At 41.4% G+C, this 22,500-nt stretch overlaps 3 protein-coding genes across 7 annotated transcripts; 2 read left to right on the top strand and 1 right to left on the bottom strand.

Moving 5' to 3' along the window:
• The first annotated feature begins 2,529 nt into the window (after positions 1-2,529).
• LOC115364000 (DELTA-sagatoxin-Srs1a) lies at positions 2,530-5,342 on the top strand. Of its 2 annotated transcripts, none has more exons than XM_030058394.1 (3): positions 2,530-2,669; positions 3,107-3,215; positions 4,833-5,342. In XM_030058394.1, the coding sequence occupies exons 2-3, from the start codon at positions 3,112-3,114 to the stop codon at positions 5,260-5,262; spliced, it is 534 nt and encodes a 177-aa protein (XP_029914254.1). In that variant the 5' UTR covers positions 2,530-2,669; positions 3,107-3,111; the 3' UTR covers positions 5,263-5,342. The 2 variants fall into 2 exon arrangements, with proteins under 2 accessions (XP_029914254.1, XP_029914253.1); XM_030058393.1 differs by having other exon boundaries at positions 3,102-3,215.
• Positions 5,343-6,219: 877 nt separating this feature from the next.
• On the top strand, positions 6,220-7,981 carry apnl (actinoporin-like protein). 2 transcript variants are annotated; one of them, XM_030058412.1, is made up of 3 exons: positions 6,220-6,301; positions 6,874-6,996; positions 7,110-7,981. In XM_030058412.1, the coding sequence occupies exons 2-3, from the start codon at positions 6,893-6,895 to the stop codon at positions 7,561-7,563; spliced, it is 558 nt and encodes a 185-aa protein (XP_029914272.1). In that variant the 5' UTR covers positions 6,220-6,301; positions 6,874-6,892; the 3' UTR covers positions 7,564-7,981. The 2 variants fall into 2 exon arrangements, with proteins under 2 accessions (XP_029914272.1, XP_029914273.1); XM_030058413.1 differs by having other exon boundaries at positions 6,243-6,301; positions 6,871-6,996.
• An 8,643-nt stretch (positions 7,982-16,624) lies between these two features.
• Positions 16,625-22,105, bottom strand: ramp2 (receptor (G protein-coupled) activity modifying protein 2). 3 transcript variants are annotated; one of them, XM_030059065.1, is made up of 6 exons: positions 21,884-22,105; positions 21,102-21,173; positions 20,951-20,983; positions 18,870-18,902; positions 18,546-18,723; positions 16,625-18,433 (listed from the first exon to the last, which is right to left on the bottom strand). In XM_030059065.1, the coding sequence occupies exons 1-6, from the start codon at positions 22,041-22,043 to the stop codon at positions 18,184-18,186; spliced, it is 726 nt and encodes a 241-aa protein (XP_029914925.1). In that variant the 5' UTR covers positions 22,044-22,105; the 3' UTR covers positions 16,625-18,183. The 3 variants fall into 3 exon arrangements, with proteins under 3 accessions (XP_029914925.1, XP_029914926.1, XP_029914927.1); XM_030059066.1 differs by lacking the exon at positions 21,884-22,105 and adding an exon at positions 21,278-21,369; XM_030059067.1 differs by lacking the exons at positions 20,951-20,983; positions 21,102-21,173; positions 21,884-22,105 and adding an exon at positions 19,193-20,001.
• Positions 22,106-22,500: the final 395 nt, after the last annotated feature.

Raw genomic sequence — 22,500 nt, 5'->3', positions numbered from 1 at the left:
AGTTTGCAAAACATAGTTATCTGGGAAGACCCAAAGGCTTATAATCTTAAGGATAACACTGTACTGTAGAGTGCTCTCTTACATAATACACTGTTATTGTAAATTTCTCCTAGTGGAAGAAGGGAGTGCCTCCTCCTTCACTCCACACTCCAGTGGGAACACAGAATGCAGTAAAAGAATTAGTAATTTAAGAGCCAGACAGTGTGTTGAAATTGGTGACTGAGATAGGGTGGAACCCCAAGGAATCTGTCACTTGCCATCACCTGCAGCAAAAACAAGCAGTTGTGTAACTCCTGAGAGTTTCTGGTCTCATTCTAAGCAAGCAGCAACATGAAACGCTCCATAAAGGACTTTGTGGAGTGCATGCACTGAGCTACAACAAGCCCCATGGGAGCAAAGCAATGAGTTCATCGAAAATGTGATTAAACTAAAATAAATTAAAATAATATGATTCTGTAATGTAATATACTGTATTTAAGTAGGTTTGTTGCAGTTTTGTGTAATGTCTATATTCAGCCAGCTTCTCAGTTAGGAATAAAACCCTAGTGTGTGTAAGATCAACATCAAACACTTAATTGCTACCGTGGATTGTAATTAAAATCTCCCAACCATGGTAGGATGGATTCAATCATGTTTGTGGTTAACAAAAAAAAAACAAAAAACTAAAAAGCACCCTGAGAGTGCAAGCTACTGCCAGTGCTGAACAATTCCCCAACTTGCTGTTAAAAATATTCATTCCTATCACTTAATTTGAAGTTATATTGAGTTCTTGGCCTTTAGGATTAAATGTTAAAATGATAGTTTCATAATTATGGCTAAAAATGGATAATTATAAATAAGTTCCTGATCCAGATCACCAATTCTACTGAACTGTGTTTTGTTCCAGAGCCAATCTGTCCATTAAATTTAATGTTTTTGAGATATCCTGCAGACAGACAACAACAATAATAAATAAAAAAAAAAAAACAGAAATAAGCATCATATGTATGTTTTATGTCTTGCACTTTCAGATGAGTTGATGTTACAAGGAATCAGCAGATCAGGTTGAAAATCACTTCATGATGTCGCTGCGGTCGGCCTTTGAGGGTCCACTGTTTTTGGTCATCTGGTAATCGGAGGGTATTTGGTTTGATCCCCTGCTCCGTCAGAGAGCCTGCCTAAGAGTCCTTGAGCCAGACACTGAACCCCCAACCGCTCCTGATGGGCAGTTTGGCCACCTTGCATGGCGACCTCTGCCATCAGCATGTGATTATGTGTGTGAATCGGTGAATGTGAGGCAAACTTTGTAAGGTTTTTTGACTGGTCGGTTGTATGGCCTGAACCTGTGCTTGGGAGGAACTTTGAGTGTACACCCTGCTCTAAATGATGAAGTGATTTGTTGTTTACTCAACAAAGCTGAGCACCAATAATCACTGATTGAGAGTGTAGAATATTAATGTTATTCTCAGTTTAACTGTGAAAATGTAATGAGTGCTGCTGATTATGTGGGAATTCTTGTTTGCTACACAGAGCTGAGAGTGTTAATTATCATTGTTATTAGTTTTAAGTATTGCAACATGTGAAAATAGACAGTGATGGTGTTATTCTTGCACAATACGTTGCACCCGCTTATTCTGCCTCAGTCTGCTGCTGGTGAGTTTACTACCAGCACATAAGAGCCAGATGTTGGTGAGGATATTGGAAATAAGGGGGGTATCCATCAGAGTTTTAGTGTTGACAATGCAAAATGCACCTTCCTTGCAAGTTAAAAGAGTTAATGTATCCAGCAAATACACAATGAAGACACATTGTGTAAATGTACAATTTAAGAAAAGTAATCGTCTCTGCTTAGTAGTCTCAATGTTAAAGAAAGGGGTTGGTGGCAGCCTTCATTTCTGTTGTAATGTTGGGGTGGCCCCCACAATTGATCTTTTTTTTCCTCCCTGTGGCCTCCCCAGCCCCTGAAAATAATCTGGCTCCGCCCCTGGAGTAGACTCAAAGTGCTACAGAATCCGTTTAACATCCTTATGATGAATTACACGAGCCATCTGTTTAGTCATAGTTACCACAGTAACAGATATACTGGCAATGTGTGCACATGTAAATATAGCCTACCTCTCTGTTTTTGAGTCCAGCCATCATGGCATATCATGTGCCTCTGTCTGTCTTTCTACACGTGTGCACCGCATGCATACACATTCTTTTGAACAGAATTAACCAAAGAACAATAGATGATATAAACTTATCTCTCACATCGCAGCTTCACCCCACAGAGCAGATGATCAGATTAGATTTTGGAGTATCTTGCTGCATGAAGTGACATATTAATGTGGAAAAACTGAATATGAGTGAAGCCGTTACAACTCCTTAATGCTTTAAGATGCAGAGGTCATATTAAAACCACCCATGGGTTGACACGGGAATATTTACTAATCCATGCATCATTTATCCTAATTAAAGCCCTCATTAGAATTTCTGTGCTCTATAGCAGCTAGATGATGGCATCTTGGAAAATGCTTCTCCACGAATGTCTGTGTGCTCATTTCAGTTTGGACACGCCTGTATTTGTGTTGGAACAAGTCCTGCAGAGGTGTAATCAGAGGAGGGGAGACTCTCTCCAGCTCTCCACAGGATTCGAGAGAAGGAGCCTCTGCGCTGTAAGGCACAACTCAGGTGTTCAACTCCAAAAGGTGAATACAACTCCTCTTTATTTTAGCAGGATAATCACTGAATTGTAATCGCTGCCTTTGATGCTGAAGGATCATGATTTTTTCAAAACATTCAGATAAGAACAGTCAGAATTTTAAAAACATGTGTATTTTATATAGACAAGATTATTCAATTCTAAGTCCTTGGAGTAATTTTCTCTTAAGTGCTTCAGTTTGATTTGTCCATAAATGGATTATTTTCCATATCAAAGATTAAAAAAAAAAAAAATCTACATCATAACAGGCCTATACTTTAAAAAAAAAAAAAAAAGCAGTCTCATGAGCTATTCAGTTTTCTCTTGACGTGCATTCTATAAAAGAGAATCACTGTATCTATTTTTAGTGCAATAACTACTGATTGTGTCCTGTTTGTAGAGTATACTGTGTAATTTTGAGCTTTCCGTCCTACTGTACTTCAGCCAAGATGCCAGAAACAGCGGAGGCTGTGTCAGCCACTCTCACCACCAACAGAAACTGCACTGTAGAAATCACCAATGCCACCAATAACTTCTGCCTCATCAACCCTAAGTAAGTTGGAATTCAACACGCCATATTTTTCACTGTTAAAGATGTTAAAATGAAGAGAAGAAATAAATCTATAAATGGGAAAAATTAAAGAAACATGGCATTAAAGATAAAGTTAATGAGGTGGAGACCCAAAAATGGAGAATTTGAGTGGATTCATGCAAGGTGTGATGAAATGAGAACTGATGCCTAAGGCCCCTAAGTACTTTTGGCAGAATTTATGCTTAATTTTGATAATACTTCATCACCTCGCAGAACAATGCAGGTTGGCTAGCCCGATTAGCTACCTACACCAGCAATTGTTTTCAGCACTAGCCCAGTTAGAGTATCATGGTCTGAGTGTATACTCAAGTTTGATTGGCTCCAGGGATATGCATTCATTTTCAAAAGGCTAACTGTGTTGCTTTGAAGTGCTTTCTGCTTTAAACGCCTGATTACTGCTCCAAATCAGTGTTTTGATTATATTCACACACAGTGCCTCCGGGGATATGGACTATCCACTCCTCTCTGATAATTGAAACAAAATAGCCTTGATTTTCTACAGCTTTTCATAAACAACATCTATGTCAATTAATGGAGGATAGACTTAATTTCAAGTAAAAGCAAAAATGCAAGTGCAAAGAGAGTGTTTAATCTATTTACTCAATTTTTTTTAATATAAATTGTTCGAGTTTGCCGCCTTTATTTCTCGATCAAATTTTTTTTCGTAACTATTGAAAATCATTCGTTTATCTATATTTTTTTTTGTTTCTTTTACCACTAATAGAGGAGCAAATGAATGAACAAACAAAAAGAAAACCAAAGCACAGATAGCAGTTATATATGTCTCTTTGCATTTGTGTCATACCTCTACATTTGTCTAGCACTGGCAGGACAGACCATATCTTGGATGGGTGGTTTTCATGTGTGACATCACTTTGCCAAGAACATCCACCTATCCATCACGCGGTGACACCCAACGCCTCATTGCACATTGCATGCAGGTTCACTCGCCATTGCTTACAAGTCCATAGCAGTACTTGCACAGTCACACTCCATCCATCAACATAAGCTGTTTCGCCCTGGAAAACCCAACACTCAAAAAGTACTCTGAAAACCTCTGCAAAAGTTTTATTTTTTTAAATCAAAGATGGAAAAAAGCACATATCTCCAGATTTAAAGGGAGAGTTCATCCAAAAAAAAAAAAAAAAAAAAAAGTTTTCCTTCTTGCCCCTAGTACAATATTTTGACACCAGGTAGTGATTTGGCGAGGTTTCCAGTTTGGCATGATCTCCCCTGTTTCCCTTCACACCAATACAATGGAACTAGATGGGTGTTGGTTTGTGGAGCTTCCAAAAATAATGACAATGGTACCTGGCGTAAGTATTGGGAAGCATTGGTTGGGAACAAAGAGTTTCATTTGGAAACTATTTCCGGATGAAAAATAGCCCTAAACTAAATCTATCAAAGTGATTTCGTAGTCTTTCAACATACAGTGGTTTTTCCTGTGTTCTTTGGCTACATTGCACCAAGGTTTGCATTTTGGGTGAATTGCCCCTTTAAACTCTTAAACTCTAGTACAGTTAACAATGAACCTTTATCAGCTGCTTTTACCAGCTTATGTCTGTCTCCGCTGCCTAGGGTGTACATGAATAAGGGCTTCAGTCACCACCCGCCCCAGCCCACTATCCGCACCCACATGACTGAGGTGTGCACCTTCATCAAGGACGACAACACGGCCACCGGCGCCGTGGGAGTCCTGACCTATGACCTCTTCCACATGCAGACCCGGGCTTGCGCCAATCGCCTGGCCATCATGTTCTCCGTGCCCTTTGACCATAACCTCTACAAAAACCGGCTCGCTGTGGGCATATTGGAGACGTCCCGCAACTGCGACAAACAGCTCTACGACCAGATGTATGATGGGAAGGACCTGAGCCACTTCACCCGCTCGGACGGCAACGGCTCCGGGCTGGAGTACAATGCGACATATGTTGATTTGAGAGCCACCATGTCCGCTATTGGCAAAGCCATTGTCAAAGTGGAGCTCCATGATAGAAATGCTCGTTAGAGTAGACAAATCTACTGAGAATTCGCCTGTATTTCCTTTGTTGCTTTTGCACGCAATAAATAAACTTAATTTGAGTTGAATACTGTTGCACGTTGTCATCTTTTTTTAAAATCCAGACTGAGGGAGAGTGATGTTGCTGTCATCTGTGTTTTGTGTCAGCTGAAATGCATCAATATCTAACAGACAGCTCATTGATTCTCCATTAGCCTATTTCTTGGGCCTATGCATATTATATATTAGCTTTTGTTTGATTGTGATAATAAAACATTCAGAGTCAGCGCTGATGTTACTTTGAGTGGGATGTGTTTGCAGTGCTCCTTAATATGTTCACTCACTCAGTATGCTTTCATTAGAACTCATGAACAATAATCATTTTTCAATCTGTTAGGTAGATTCAGCCAATTCTAATGAGCAGCAAACAGATGGAATATCTGCATAGATGTTTTTTAATCGCTGTGATAATAACATTGTTCTTCACTGAGGCTGTGAGGCTTTCCATCTTGTTCTAATCATGTGCTTATTATGTGGTTCTTGGTCTCTGACAAGTTCAACCAAAGAATGAGACTAAAGCAGCTCCAGAGATGCCTGTATGAACTCGCTCAGCGTGCACATTGTTTCTGTTGCACAATTCCCCAGGAATGAGATACTCCTCTAAGTCAGTCAGACCTCCAAGCACACACAATCAATCAGGAGGAATGGGTGTGTTGAGTGAATGATCCCAGCTTATCTAACAAGTCCAGATCCAGTAGGGAAGTGCTGGAAATTGTTCAGGTCTACCAGCTCAGCCACAAATAAGGGTGTGGCAATTTTCTCCCACGGAGAAAAGCAAGAAAGTATTTGCTTTTCATCTTCTGTCATGCCATTGGGCCATTAGCAGCTGTGATGAAAGAGGGTGTCAACTGCCCCTCTGGGGTCATGTTGCAAGTGGGAGGGTGTCCTGGGTGTTGCCATATATCCTACTTTGAAATGTTACTGGTACCTCCCTCTAGCTGACTTTTCCCATCTTGGAACTTGGAGCGTCGATAGAAGTTACCAACAGGTAAGTCACCTGGAGCTCAATTTGGGCTACAAAACATTTTGAAATGCAGAAGAATTTGTTAGGATACAGTACAGAGTAGCGCTCTTTGGCAACAGTGTATATATGTAAGAAAACATTTATTTATAGGAGCACACAGAACCCACACGAGACATTTGTTTGATTTGTATGTTAATCTGGTGATAAAAGGGTTGATTATTTTCTCCAGTGTTTTTTTCCCCTCTCTTAACTTCATTATTGCATGGTGCTTAGTGCTGTAATTGAAGATGTACACTCTCTAATGAGGCAAAGAGAGTCAGCAGCCACTCTGTGATTATTCACAACTGCTTTGAAATTTGTCTCATTAGCCTCTGATGTATATCTTAAATAACCATTTAGGAAAGACTGTGTCTGTGTGTTTGTCGATGTCAAAGCAATATCAAAAGAGCAAGGAAGCATAACAGAGGTCAAGAGGATATTCTGTACGTAATAAAGGGAGTGCTCATCGTTTTCAGTGCGTTTAAAAAAAAGAGGGAGGTATCGAAGAAGTCTGGTTCAGCTGATAAACACTGACACTACCTCTGTTTCACAAGCAGACAGCAAAGCCATTCCAAGATGACAGAGTCGGCAGAGGATGTAGCAGCCAATGTGGAGTCCAGGAGAAGCGTTACCATCGAGCTCTCTAACCTCACTAACAACTACCACCTCATCAACCCCAGGTACGCTCCGACTGTCTCAGACCGGCTGTCATGCATTTTAAAGCTTGTGCACAAAAATATAATTATATGGATCCCACAAACAACTGTAATGTGTGTTTGGGTGTGGACTGTAGGGTGTTCCTGGATAATGGGGAGACATACAACCCTCCTCAACCTACAGTGGGCCACCTAAAGACGGAGGTTTGCACTTTCAGCAAGTGTGGCGGCAAAGCAACCGGCAGCGTTGGTGTGATGACCTATGACCTTCTCGAGAAGTCGCGCAATGACTACATTGAGACTCTGGCCATCATGTTCTCCATTCCCTGGGACTACAACCTGTACAAGAACTGGTTTGCGGTGGGAATTTACCCCAAGGGCCGTACATGTGATGAGTCCCTGTTCAAAGAGATGTACTATAACAAAAATCAGCAAGGGTTTGTTAGGGAGGAGGCAAATGGCTCAGGAATAAATTATGTAGGGAGCTACCTAGACATCAAGGCCACCATGGGCCCCCTGGGCAAGGCCAGTATGAAGGTGGAGGTATGGGATAAGCTCTTCACACCACCCATGGGCCAGCAGGCATGCTAAACAGACCCCTCCTCTCTCTGTTTTTGTGTTATTTTGATGTGTCCCTATAGCAGAATCCATCCCTCCACCTCAAGCTATTACCTGGCAGGCTGCTTCTATTACAGTCGACATGCATGATTTACCAGATGTATTGTTGCTGACATGTGTCTGTATATCTAGGTATTACCCTTCAGTAAATCTGCTTAAGATCAGAGTTTAGCTTGTTTATAAAACCAGGCAGCAATATCCTCCCTTTTTAGCAGAAGCCTCTGTCTGCTTCAATGGCATCCTGCTTTAAAATGGCATCTTTAGAAATGGAAATCAAAGGATGACTCAACGGAGGACGAGGGCGCATAGCTTAATAAAACACACCGAGAGCAAGTCTGTATTTACCTTGACACTGTAGTCTGAGGAATAAAATAAACCCTTTTTTTGCTGAAGCTATTTGTGTATGAGTGTCTGTTGATTGAGTTTGGAATAGCACAAGAAGTCTTTAAAGAGGAATAATATTGAATTTTATGAAAACGAATGACAGTTTCTATGTGCTGCATACCATTTACCATCCACAGGGTGCTCAGTGTGCATTTGCAATGGATTGAAAATGATCCATTTGAAGTGGAATTGAGATTTACAGAGAGATGCAAGCTGCATTTTTTCCCCCATGGGAATTGTGTAAGAACAGGATCAGGACACACCCTCTCTCCAAGTATAACCCTCAGTGTGAAACCCAAAGCACTATTAAAACTCACAGCAGGCTACACTGAAGTCAGTGTCCTTTTACACTTGGCTGTTTCAAATTTAATTTTTCTTAAGCCTAAAATCACACCCATTATAATATTTGAAGTTATACCAGCATTCAACATTTTTATAACTGTCACTTTTGTAACGCAATAAAAATAAGATTTTGGTATGTGGTATGTGTTTGGTATGGTATGGTGCACGATATTTACAAATCGCATCACAGCCAAAAATCATTGTGGTGACAACCGTCCACATTGTGGTCTATAGACTTTGTTAAAGGTGTAGTATGGAAAATTGATGAAGTGAGGACTGTTTAGACTCAAAACTACAGCATATGCACGTAATTTGATGGTTCAGTTGACATGATCCTCATTGTCAGATTATAAACTTATTCCATGATTTTTGTCAGATGAATCCAAATGGCCCTCAATTTAATTCACCCAATAGCTTGACAATTTAACATAGTGCACCTTTAATGGATTTCTATCAGGACAGAGGATCCATGTGCAATGATTTCTAGGATGTTGTGGAAAATCATACTCAAATAGATTCCATGTAACTGTGAAGAATGGACGGACCGACATTGTTATCTGGTTCTTTCTTCACCGATGATTTCTGGTATGACACAACTAAAACTATATCTTTAAGCGAGGGTGTTTGTGAAATCTCATAAAATGTCACTACAGTGACTCGAATGAAAAAACAAAAAATCCTGGCTAAATGCAGAAGGTCCAGTTGGTGTTCAGCGGTATTTTTTAAAATAAAGATTGCTTCAAAAACCTTTCTTGTCATCACAGTTTAGAGGACAACACTAAAACGTCTCCAAATCGGTGATTATTGACAATTTTGACTTGAAATTTTTCATATGACTCCAAATGCCTGGCAGTTTTTCTTTTGTATTGTGTCAAACTCAAGGTTAAAATATGCCTAAGAGCATGTTTAGGCTTCCATAGCCACATCATGTAGTTTTTTTTGTTTGTTGTTTGTTTGTTTTTTTATCATAATGTTACCAGGAAATACAGAACAAGATAGTAAAGAGTGAAACAGGAATGCAATTTAAGGGAAGACCCCATTATTCCCTTCCGTCCAGCAGCTCATTACAATCTGTAACCTGTTTGTAATTCTCTGCCTGTGAGAAACGACAAGCTTGATGTGTTATCAGATCACAACCCATGCATATTGTCTTGTGGTAATGGCACAGCGATGTCTGTGTGGATGCAGTCATTAACCTTAGGGAAATACGGGGCTTGAAAGGAGGAGGCAGCATATAAGCTCTCAATTTACATCCCAGGCAGAAGGTGTTGGGTTCGTCACCACAATTCTATTTACAATCTCAACACTGTATTTCTGACTCGGTTTCTCCGCCAGACTCATTATGCTTTTACAGCATTAACTGGTTCCTGCCACAAAGAGGCCCAGATCAAAGGTTTTTGCTCGCTGTCACCGATGCATTTGCATAAAAGCCATACATAATATAGAGGCATAAACTAGGCCTGTTTAGGCTCAATCCCTGAAGCATTGTTGAGCGGTGCAATGGAGGGATGACATGCGGTCCCCATAAACAGATGGGGACACTAAGCAGAAACTTTTGTTTGTCACAGCTTTGAAATGGGGATAAATTCCCACACTCCTTTCACATTTTTCCTTTCAATCTCCCTTGTGTGTTCACGATACCTGCATACATTTAAGTTTGCTTTCATGTATTGTATTGTGTTGTTTATTGTGTGCGGGTGCCTGTGTGTGTTTGGGTATGCATGCATGAGCATCTACGAGTTTATCTATGCATGCACCTGCCCATGCAGAGATGGATATTGCTTACGTTTGAAATATATATTTTATATAAAGCATGTGATTTGACAAGTTTTAAAACATTTTTTAAGGACAGTTTTGGATTAGACTTTTTCAGCAGGAGACAAAGACTACCTGAAGAATGTATTTCCCCATGTAGATCAACTTAAGCTCCTCAGCATTGTGGATTGAGACTTACAGCAATACATTTACCGCCAAACAGGACTGGATATAACATGCCATTAAACTGAGGTGAGTGCTTCTTTCAAAATCCCTCTTGGATATTAGAGAGAAGAGGTTACAATGCCCTGAGGTTATAAAGTCTATTTGATAGAAAAAATTAATTGATCATACCAAACCATTGTAAAGCTGCAGCTGACCACGGCAGGAAGAAAAGCAAAGGTGATGAATGATAGAAAATAATTGTTTCTGGACCAATGAGCCTTGCAAGAAGACCCAGCCTAGGAAATTGCTATTGCTAAGGAACAGCTCCCCAACTTTCCCCAGCCTTATGCCATAAGTTCAAAGGGCTTTTGGAATAAGGTATTGAGAGAATATGTTCCAGACAATCAGGCTTACACTATCTTACACTTTTTCATTTTTGCACTGACTGGCAAGAGGCAATATTGTTTATGATTTTCCATATAGCCTGTCTCACTCTTGCATGTATTTTCAGAGAGCAATTTCTGCATCTTGACAATAAAAAACTATGTTCATTATACAATTGGAGTCGCTATGTATGCATGTGTGTGTGTGTGTGAGTCTCACATAAGATTCGGACAGAGGCTTTCTCTCTTCTTCTGCAGGACTTTAAAGAAGTTGGGCTAATGACCACAGTGTGCTATGGTTCACTTTGGTGTGTCACAAGATCACTGGATCAACTGGATCTGCATGGAAGGCTCAGTTTGTTTGAACTTCAGTCGAACTGTTTGCCTTCCCATGCAAATACAATAATATCAGGGTGGTGTATTGATTCAGTACGGGAGTGTCCACACAGAATAATCAAAGAAGCATTTAATTTTGCTGACCTGAGGTTTCAGTGTCAACCACAGCACTTTGAGCAGCTGATATCATTGTATACCTGTGAACAAAGGCTCAGTCAACAAGAGAATATACATTATTGTGTCTGACAGGGGAGTGGGAATATATTCAAAAGGTCCAATTTTGAATGCTGCCCTCAACATGGGCATATGCTTGCAAAGGCTGCCATCTAGAGGATATCCTGAGGTAAATTCATACCCAGTTGACAGCTTAGGTGCTCTAAGCCAGGACTGGAGGATTTTTATAACCACATAAATTGCTCAAAATGTCTTCTAGGCATTGTGGTGGGGGAAGATACAGTGCCTATGTGTAGAATATACTGAAATCCGGAGAGGACAAGTTTTGAGCAAAATAGCAGTGGGGGTCAGAGTTGATTAGTTGGCTCACCCTGCATCTTCTCCTCCCAGCAGGTACGCTGTAATCTCCATCTCCAAATGAGTCTTGATGTCTAGCAGGGCCTGCTTCTCCTGGGCACTTGGCTCTGTGTCTGCCCTGATCTGTGTCAGCTGCCGCTCCACGCCGACAACAGATGCCTGCAGCGCCGTCATCAGAGCTCCATAGCAGGCCTCAATCTCAGCGAGGTTCCCCTCCAGAGAAGCTTTCTACAAGGGCACAGTCATACAGTCATACAGTTTTGGGCTATGCTGGGACTGCATCTTGCTGAATGTTTTGTTTTTCAAAATTTCTGCGGGTTATTTTCCACAGACTGCTGCTCGTAGTTCCTACAAATGTGAGGGCGCGAGGTTATGTTGTTACAGGCAGGCCTTAGGAGTTGTCTCATTGCTTTAGTTTGTTATTTCAGACCTTCTCATCATGCGGAGAGCGATGCAGATGTGTATCATGTAAAGATCCACTTCATTTCAGGGAGGCAACTTTCTATTTCTAATTTCTACTGTACACTTGTTGTTGCGGCCAAATTAGGTGCCACGATCCATTTCCAGTTTCGCTCTGCAGCTGTAATGTTTGGTGAATGTTGCCATAAATATTAGCTGTTAACATGTAACTCAATTGAATATTGCAGTCATACTTAAATTCCAGTAAATTTACATTTACCAGTGAGAGTGTTACCTTTGTAACCTTCCCCTCCAGATATTAGAGGCAAGTTGGACTATCCAGAATCCACATAACAACCCTAACTATTTGTTTTTGTCATAATCCGTCATTATCCTCTCAAATCATGGGGGGAATACAATGAGCAAGCTTATATACAAACTGGCACAAAAGATTATTTTCCCAGGTGGAAGTTTACTCACTGCTTTGCAAGAACAGTGACTAATAACAGTGTTTGAAAAACTATTACTTTGGAAGTGAGTCATACAGGGATAATCTAACATTGCTTAACATAGTGTGTGAGGTTCCAGCTCCAAGTCTTTGGTGGTGGTCTGAAATTCCTTCAGCTCAACCCTGGAGGTCTGCAGATCCTCAGTGTGGGCGCTCATCTCTTCTGGCACTCCCTCTGCCACAAACATTTGATTTGCACCGGTACATTTCTCATTAGTCACCTACTTCTGATATAAAGTACCAGTATAATTCAAACATGGTCGGACATGAAGGTAAACTCTTTCTCATTGCACACATGACAACTTAATGTCATGTTACAGTTTGCCAGTTCTGTACCCAAGGGTGGGTTGTTCACATACCTGTGTGCCATATGGCCTCTTGCCTCGCCCTTGAACCAGGAATCAGCGTTTCTGTAGTTTTTAGCCTGCAAACCCTCATATTGCTCTCTGACATCAGCAAAGGCAATATTCAGGTCAACTGCTGGAGCTGCATCCACTCCCACATGGATCTGACGGCTCAGCTGCATTTCTCTTGTCTCCTAGGAGAGGCAGAAAGGATAAAAACCTTGCACTGAGAAGAGTGAAATCGCCTTTGGCCATCATTTTACACCAGAACTCAACCAAGATTATTAGGTAGGATGATTTCATAAACCTGATCCAGAAAACCACACCTTCTTGTCTATTTCAGGACCACCAGCTCTTCTGTCAGGTTGTCCAGCTGCAGCACCAGGTCCTCTCTCTCCAGGTACAAACCACCCAGCATCCTCTTGCTTGCTCTCGCTTTTAAACTTAGAGGGAGGATTTAAGACTTTCTGACTTTTGTCACTTCTCAGATTATCAAATTGTTTGTTGGCAGTAAGGCATTTATAAATGTTTACAGTGTGGATTCCTATGGGATTATTCAGACTGATCAAGCAGAAACTTTTGATGCCAAACTTGCTTGATTCTAAAGCCATTTGACACCAGTTTGGTGTCATCCAGCTGAAGGGTCAGCTCTGAGATAACAGTGCCAGCTGCCTGGATCTTGCACAAGAAATTAATTACTTATGTCACATTGAATAACTCGCATCAGTGGACACAATCATTTAATTTTCATCAAGTCTGGCAAAACTCCTTTGTGCACATGCTCCAATAAACCAGTCAGTGTGAAAAAAACATATAATGCTCAAAGATGAAGGCACAGTTACTTTTTCGACAATATTAACAGCATAATTTTATTGAGTGAGTTACATTTGCAGTCAGCAGAAGCTAAAGTCTGTGCAGAGCCTTACATGTCAATGGATTTCAGGTAGGTGGTAAAGTCTACAGTTGCCCGTCAATCTTGGCACTGGCCTGCTCAAGGATGCTGACCTTCTCCAGGTACTGGGCTGGCAGGTATTCAGCTTCTGCACGACCTGGTTCTACCGGTTAAGGCTCCTTCAGGTTTGGTGTGCCGGCATCCAAGGAGAAGGCAATGAAGCTCACATGATCACTACCTCCAGAGGCAAATCCAAAATCCAGACTGCTTGGTCTGCCAGAGGAACCACAAGAGGATATATGGATGTCTTTATACCTTACCCTCAATAGACTCTTGCACTTCTGAGACATAACCGCCCTGGCCGTCCCAGGATGAGGGGATTCAAAGGCTCAAGGTAGAGGCTCCAAATCCCAGCCATACCCCCCTATACCTGGAGAGGTGACTGTGGCAGGACATTGTGGTCACAAGGTGTCTGCTGGCATCTGAGAGGTGCTCTGCAAACTTAACACAGTCTTAATACCCCTCCTAGAATGCATATTTGGTTGGGTGTGACCTGTAAATTTGTCAGGAAATCAAGCTTATTTCCTGAGCATGTGGAATGTGCTCAGTCTGCCTAAAGCGATTGCTGCACAGTATTTCTGTGATCATGCAGTCACACATATACATGCGCTGTGCACAGACACACACAGTCACCAGAGTTATTATTCCTTACGACTGTTTGTTTGTTTTTATTATTATTTTCAAATAGTTTTAAACAGCTAAATATTTCAGCATAGTTTCAGCTAGTTTTCAGCAAGGGCTTGGTAGTTTTCATTTGTTTTGTTTTAGTATTTTATTTCTTTTATATATATATATATAGAGAGAGAGAGATCTTCAGTTTCAGTTTTTGTGTTGTTTCATTCCAGCTGCAGTGTATTTGCTATATGAGGAAGAATTTTACTGTGACTTAACACTGGGCGACTGAAATTTGTCTCCTCACACACCCCTCTTAGCAGTACATACACACCCTTACAAACTTCCTCAGAGGGGCCAGAGCACAGGGTCACCCACACTGTAGCGCCCCTGGAGCAGTTTTGAGCTCAGTGCCTCGCTTCCATTTTCCCTGAATTTCCTGGTATTACAGTAGTAAGCTACCTGAGTAATTTATCAATAAAATTATCTTGAAACACATAATGCAGACACCTTAAATCAACAAAATATGTATACAGGGATGTTCCCACGTCCATGTGAGTAGAGAGCGATGGCAGCCCAACAACAAAAAGCCAGCCCACTCCACGTCAGTACAGATCATTGAAACTAAGGCCCACAGGACTCTTTTAAATCAGCTGATTTATGTACATGCTGAGGCATCTCATAACATTATGTAATTGTGCTATGGCACAGCTGAGGGACTGGGAAATTAGCTATGGATAGCAATGGACATCCAAAAAAAAAAAAAAAAGGATTTAAAGGACTTATGGTGACATAACAATGCTTTTGCGAGACAGTGTCTGTGTTAATAAAAGGAGAACAGATTAAAAATTTAAGTGACAGTTTTATCATGTTTAGCCATGGGTAAAAAATACATTGGGATCAGATCAAATTTAAAAGAACACACATTTCCATGTTAAATACGGTCTCATGATTGCATTGGTTCAGCCAAACGTCCTGCTTCTGCATAATCCAGCATTAGTCTGTCTATCTCAAAGATAAATACTGTGGGTTTGAACCTAATGTTCAAAATGACAGAGAGAATGTTATAACAAATGCAGTGTGGGCAGAGACGCTTCAAATCCCCAGGCAGCTAAGTGTGGAAAGTTTGCTCAAATCCAGGAGCCTATTTTTACTGGACGCCAGGATGAATCCAGCCTATGTGGCACCACTTACAACAGTACATGTGTGATTATCCTGCTGCCGACGCTGTGTATCTAAAATGCAGCATGTCTGTTCCAAACCCTGCAGACAATAGCATTGCTTTTTAGAGATAAACTGTAGTAAAGTGGGTGATGCCACTTATTGCTCAGATAACACTAAATGAAAACTAGCTGTCTCTTTTTGATTAAATGAGGTGTGGTTTCCTGGTAGGCACTGATATAAAATGCACCTAAATGTTACTGTGCCATGCAGTTGTTTCTCACTGCAACACATACAGCCACTAGAGGGCAAAGTTTGATGACTGAAATGTACAGTACTTACAGCACTACAGAAATGCCCTTGGGTATCTGGCTTGTAAATGTGCACATACACATTTTGCATTTTATTAAATAAAATGTGAGTAGTAATGCTCCCACAATCACATCTTGCAAAATTGCAACTACAGTGTGGATCAGTAACATGGTATGATGTGGTGCTATAAACTATACTATGGTTTTGTATTATTGTTTTGTATGAACTGTTGGGTGGCTTTGCTTGTAAAAGAAAATAATCTGTGAGTTAGCGGTATGTACTATTGCAGTGATGCATTTAACATCGGTTGGGGAAAAAAAGTGTTCTGGCCCACTGTAACACTAAGGAGTAATACAGATTTGGATGGAATCAGCAGGGGGCGGGGACGAAGATGACCTGACTTCTAGGGAGGAAGAAGGTCACCAAACACACTTTCCCACCCAATCCTGCCAGACAGAAACGCACACACATACACACATATACACACATACACACACACACATACACACAGGCCCACCCAGCAGTGCTGTGTGTGCCAGATGAGGGTGTGATGCATGACTGCTGTCACTGCTTCCTTCACTACATCAGGATCAGCACTTGTACAGCATAGCAACTGTACTAAAATGTGGCCCGCCGCTCTCTCAAGGTACAGTGAAATACTGCTTGAGGTAGGGAAAAAAAAGCCTATCTGCATTGTCCACAAGAGACAGGAGTGTTTACTCAAACACAGAAAAAGGTTACAGCAATTGTTAGCCAGAATTACACCACAAAACTGTGAATATTTCCCCTAATATTCGACTGTTTTTTCAAGAGAAGGTTTTAATGATGAAGATGAAGATTCGGAGATGTGTTTAAATGGTTTCCACTTGTAAGTAATTTATTCACCAGAAGGTCCAAATCAGAAAAAGTAAGCAACAACCCAACAATACAATTGTAGGTTGAATTGTATCAATAATAAAACACATACAGTACATAGTGTGAGAACAGGCAGGCTATATTGTCTCAGACAGTACAGTAAGTCCAGTTAGTTATAACAATGGCAGAAATATAGCACAATATATACATTCACATATATTTCTTTGTTTCCAAATATGAAATGACATGAAATGTTTTGTTGTCATTCGAGGCTGAACAATACAAAGCCACGTTATCATGATTCAGGCAAAAGATAACACTCTTATCTTCCTGTCATCGGTCAGTGTTTATTGCTGCGCTGCACAGACATGCAAAAAATGTCTTCTGTCTGAAATCTGATGCTAGATCGATCTATTAGGTCGACTGCGCTTCAACCGGCTCATCATGGGACGGTGAGGGCTGTCATCGTCTGGACAGAGGAAAGTGCTGAAGAATTTCTCTGGGATCAGAAAATAGACAATACCAGGAAAGTGATCTCCTACTCTGGGCGGACCCGCTCATTGTGTCTTGTCTGTAACCCCTGACCCAAGCCTTCCATTTGCCGTGACTCACATAACCAAATCCATGCACCAGACCCTCCCTACTCTCTGACCTGTCCTCCCTCACCAACACATTACAGTGGCAGTCAGAGAGCACCCCTTTTCACACATCAAAGCCTGACAAAATATTCATTTCACATAATGAACTGAAAAACACCAAAGCCGCCAGTTGAGGCAGAATGTGTTTTCTGCTTTGTTTTGGCGCATTTTGCATATGAATAATTGATCACTCAGACTAAAGAGTTTGAACGGCAGTAAAAAAGGAATCGTGTATGAAGAGTTCAGGAATTCGGCTTGTCAAAATTACTTTGTGCCTTTTATCAACTCCACCAGAGAGCCCCAACAATGTGAGGATTGTCAACATGAATGTATTTCGCTTTCGCAAGCTTGAGAGCTTTTGTAAAATATACCCTGAAGAGAGAAATAACAAAGTGCAGAACAAAAAAACAAACAAAAAAAATGACTGATCCAGTTTTTTTGCAAAGCACTGTTTTCCGAGTTTGGCAGTTTCATGTGTCAGTTTGTTTTGACCAATATGATCAGTGTTCACTCTCAGATCTGGAAACAGGGAGTTCAAAGCAACACTTGTATCACGGATTTATGTCACAAAATGAGACGACGCACGGTACAGGAACCATATCAAAATCGTCACATTAAGTCTCTGTTAACCCAGCGGATTTTGTCACCGAACAGCCGCCATAATCCACTCGGAATCAGTGCAATACTGCATGGCGTCTGAATACAAGTGGTCAGTGTGAGAGATACTTCAGAGCCTCATCAGGACTGTGAAGTGTAGGTAAACTTGTCAGGGAGATTCAGTCACTGGTGAAAAGAAAGCACAGCATGCCGCCCCCTGTGTAAATAGGTTGCGGTCGTCAGGTCGGGAGAGAGCGTTGAGCGTAGGTAGAGATGTGATATTCTTGGAGGCCGTGGGTGGAGCAACGATCCAGGCCTATCAGGAGCTGCCATCCCCATTCTTGGTCTTGAGCACCACCAGGATGACCATGACCGGGATCAGGCAGATGGGCGTTATCACCAGGGCAAAGACGATGCCTGGTGGTGGGTCGCTTAGCTCCTCTGTGGGACAGTCCTCGAAAAACATGGAGTGGATCTTCACAAAGATGTGCTCCACCAGACTGTTGGGCCATGGGATCAGAAGACAGTCACATATTTGCTCTGTGCATAAGCTGAAGTTATTATACGCCCTGAAAATACAAGAAGGGGTGTTATTTTTCACTTTGGCAAATTATAAATATTGTATTAAATGGTAAAAGCAATAATTAGCAGTCATTATACTGTTTAACACATACTACTCACCCTCTCACATTATGCCAGATGCACCAGTCAGTGCTGTTCAGTGAGTCCATCGCCAGCTTAAAAGGTTTCCAACATTCCACCTCAAACAGGAGAGATAGGCAGTCCACTGGCGGTATGGGGAAAGGCTCCTCACAGACTTTGCGATAGTTTTGACAGATTTGACATTTATTCCCGCAACCTGCATGAAATCCATAGAAAGAGAAAGAGAAAGAGAAAGAGAAAGAAAGAGAGAGAGAAATTTTAAAATGACAAGCGAGATTCTGAATGGTTCTTATATTAACAACACAAGATAATATGAAGTTGATGGGTACAATGTCATCATACCAAATACTGTGATAGAGTCTCCACAACTGGAATCTAAAAGGATAAGAAAACAACTTTAAGATTTAGACCAGATATTTCTAGACATTTCCATTCTTTCAGGTTACCTGTTAACATGCATAGTTAACATAAACTCTCTTGAAGCCAGCCTAAAATACCATGTCATGGCCTATCCAATTCACTCCTGTTAACAGACATGCTTCCGAGCACATTTCAATGTAAAGCAGAACTTCCTCTGAGCATTCTTGTCTAGAGCAGCTCATAAAGTCCCTTCAGATTTCCAACACTGAGCCAGGCATTTGCAGCTGTAGAGACCACACACTCACCGGAGAGAAAGGAGAGGAATACCCCAATGAAACCAAGCGCTCCCTTCATGTCAGAAAAAATGAATAAAGGTGTGTTTCCTCCAACTGACGACCATGTATAATGAACCTAAACTTCTCAGACTGTGCACAGCGAGGCATAACAGGAAACCCGACAGGGTGGAAGAGACGCAGTGTAACCTTCGGTTACCAGATGTCCAAATGGTGTTACCCGCGGTTACCAGATGTTCTGCGAAGTTATGTCTGACTGCCCTGCGCCTTGGCAGCAGCTCTCCCCCTCTCCAACACACGTTTCTTTAGGATTTTCTTCCTTTTTAAAGGGGTGGAGGCAACAAAGATTGTCCTCTCCATTCTCCCAAATAAAAGGGAGCACACCCAAGCTGGGCTGGACTCACATCTGAAAACCCTTTACTCTTTAACTCTTGTTCTGCTTTTTAGTCTCAGTTTCTCACAGTCGAAGGCCTGGCCGGCTCACAGCATGTGATTTATTTGCCTTTTGGGCTGCCTCTGCCAAATAGGAAACATAAGTAAACATTTAGGGCTCAGCGTTAAGGGGTGGATGTAATCATGACTCTGCAGGGTGTGCTGTGCAGACAGTCGTGATTTCATATCTGGGTTAATTTGATCAAACCTGGGAAGATGTTGTTAGTCAGTGCTAACCAGCTGTTTTTAAAGGCCAACTCTCTCCCCCACATAGGCTAGTAAAGAAAACTTACTGTGCAGGACCTCCTGACTTCACAAGTGTGGGAATATGGGAGGACTTTTGGTTTCTTTATGTAATAAGCAATCAGCAGCGATGTGGAACTCATGAATGTGCTACATCTGTAGGTTAGTTTCTCCCTGTATGACTCTTTGTCAAAGACAATTCACAGTGGAAGCATGATTAAAGTCTAAAGCACTTTCTGAAGGAGGAGGTTTCATTGACTGACTGAAACTCAAATGTACGCTGCCTGTTTTCTCAGGACAAACATGTTAATTTATGTGACTGCACTCTTATGTTGGGCCTCTCACAACATCTGTTTGCTGAGCAACGTTTTGATTTAGTAATGACATCAGGAAATGTGTCTTTTCAGCAGAGGAGGAGCTCAGAGTTGGGGGAGTTGGCAGGGGAAGGAGGGGGGACAGTTGGGGGAAGAGAAAAAAAAAAGGAAGGCACGGGATGAGGAACAGTGAAAGGGGAGCTGTTCCAAAGTTCCAGTTGTTTCACAATTCAGAGTTCATGCGTTGATCACAGACGTTGCATGGGGTGAATGACGAACAAATACAGGAAGCGAAGCCAGGTGGGGGGCTGCTCATAATAAGGTTTCAGTTAACCTCTGACCCTAAACAATTATGGGCCTTGTGTCTACTGCCGTTGACCCCTCACGGTTTCAGACCTCCCCAGGAGTTTGCCTCAGGTTCTCATGATAATACACACACTCTGGGATCTTGGCAGAATCCAGTGTTTCTGTTGTGTTTTTCTCTGCAAGAAGTTTGTCAGCTCCGAGCCAGGAAAATGTGTTTATGAAATGTTCCCAAACAATCCCCCAAGGATCCGAATATATCATCACCATGTATAATTACAAAATGAATGAAACACACTGTATGTAGTATTTGTATAGTTCATGTCAAAGCTTAATGCATAAAGAAGGACATAATGCTAAATCAACAAACGCATGCGAAAGGCTGATCATTTGGCAAATTTAACTCATTAGTCAAGGAACTCCTGGCATACAGTCACACAACATATTCTGACGTGTGATATTGAAGCTGTAAACTTACTTGCAGTTCCATTTGGTTCTGTTATGTAATACTCTGTAGAGAAAGGATGTCAAGTTAGTCACAGTATTTCTGGCAAGGCGTGAGCTATATGTCAGTGAAGCGCGAACTGAATTTTTGTCCTCACATTCGGAGTAATTACCCGTGGACATACCTGGTGTTGTGGCTTGTAGCACTTCCTCCTCCAGCTCCTGATTAACCAGAGCAAACACTGTCGTGCAGCCCGCTTTGGGCCAAAAAGATGAATTGTTATTAGGATTAAAATTGAAAATTGCTTGAATATGCTACAGCGAGTAACACATGGCCTATAAAATCTGAATATCATCGCACCTACAGGTAACGGATACATTTTTCATACACTGCACACACATAGGATGACTTCTGACGGTAGATGAAGTTTTGAAAAAGTAAGTAACAAGAAAGAATAAGCTGAGGAATAAGCTGAGCAGAGAGGATGGGTCAGTGGCAAGTCAGTGCATCCTCCTTTTGTCTTCCCCTGCTTTCAGGAAATCTGATTATATCCGAGGAAAGGACATAGTCATTTAAACCTGCCTACATTCATTCCTATCTCATAGGGATATAATATACAATAATATGAGCACATTTACAAAAAAAAAAAAAAAAATACCACCGAGCAGTAATAATCCTGTTGATAACATTCTCAACAACAGTGTAAGACGAATTCTCTTTAAAACCCAAAAGAGTTGCTCTGTTGTCTCGGCTTGATCAGAATCACCATGTGCTCCTTGAGCCAAACTATTTTAGGTTCAAAACTCAATCATGGGACTGGCTAAGCTCCTTTCTAAAACCACTCAATCACAGCAAGTTCCTGAGCATTCCTCTGGAGAGGTGAGAGAGAGGGCAAATGAAAACGCTCTGGTGGAGCCTCTCTGCTAGAGGAGCACAGAGCTGGACAGTGTAAAATCCTCTACTTACCCCAGAGGAGAAGCGTCACAAAACACCCAGAAAGCATAGGTGAGGAATTGGTGGTTGTCATTTTGCCTGACAATGCTCTGTCCCTCTTCCCTGGTGGGTACGGATTACATATCTCAACCTTTTTGCAGGAAGGCTCTATAAAACAACAGGAAGCTCTCATTTCCTAGGATGGGCGGATTCCCACAATGGGACAGAGAGCCCCTGATAAGCAGAGAACCACTGTGGTCCACCGGTCCACCACCATCACTCCCTCTTTCTCTCTCTCTCTCTCTCTCTCTCTCTCTCTCTCTCTCCCCTCTCTGTCTCCCACCCTCTCTGACTCTCTCTCTCTTGCTCTTTCTCTCACATCACCCTGCCTCAAATTCTCTTTGCCACTCTATTTTTAGCCTGGATTTGGTCTCTTAATCAATGCAAACAACTCTATCTGCTTGGTCACCACAAAAAAAAAAAAAAAAAAAAAAAAAAAAAATCTTGTGTGTAAATGATGAACGTTATGATGAAATTATGAAAGCATCATCTTTACAATAGCGTCACAAAATTGATATTGAGATATTTGGTGAAAGGTATTGTGACATCTGATTATGTATAAATCACCTAACTGAAGTCAAATGAAGTCA

The sequence above is a fragment of the Myripristis murdjan genome, chromosome 8 (genome assembly GCF_902150065.1).
Source record: "Myripristis murdjan chromosome 8, fMyrMur1.1, whole genome shotgun sequence".
Taxonomy (NCBI): domain Eukaryota; kingdom Metazoa; phylum Chordata; class Actinopteri; order Holocentriformes; family Holocentridae; genus Myripristis; species Myripristis murdjan.
This window is presented reverse-complemented; position numbering and strand designations above follow the sequence as displayed.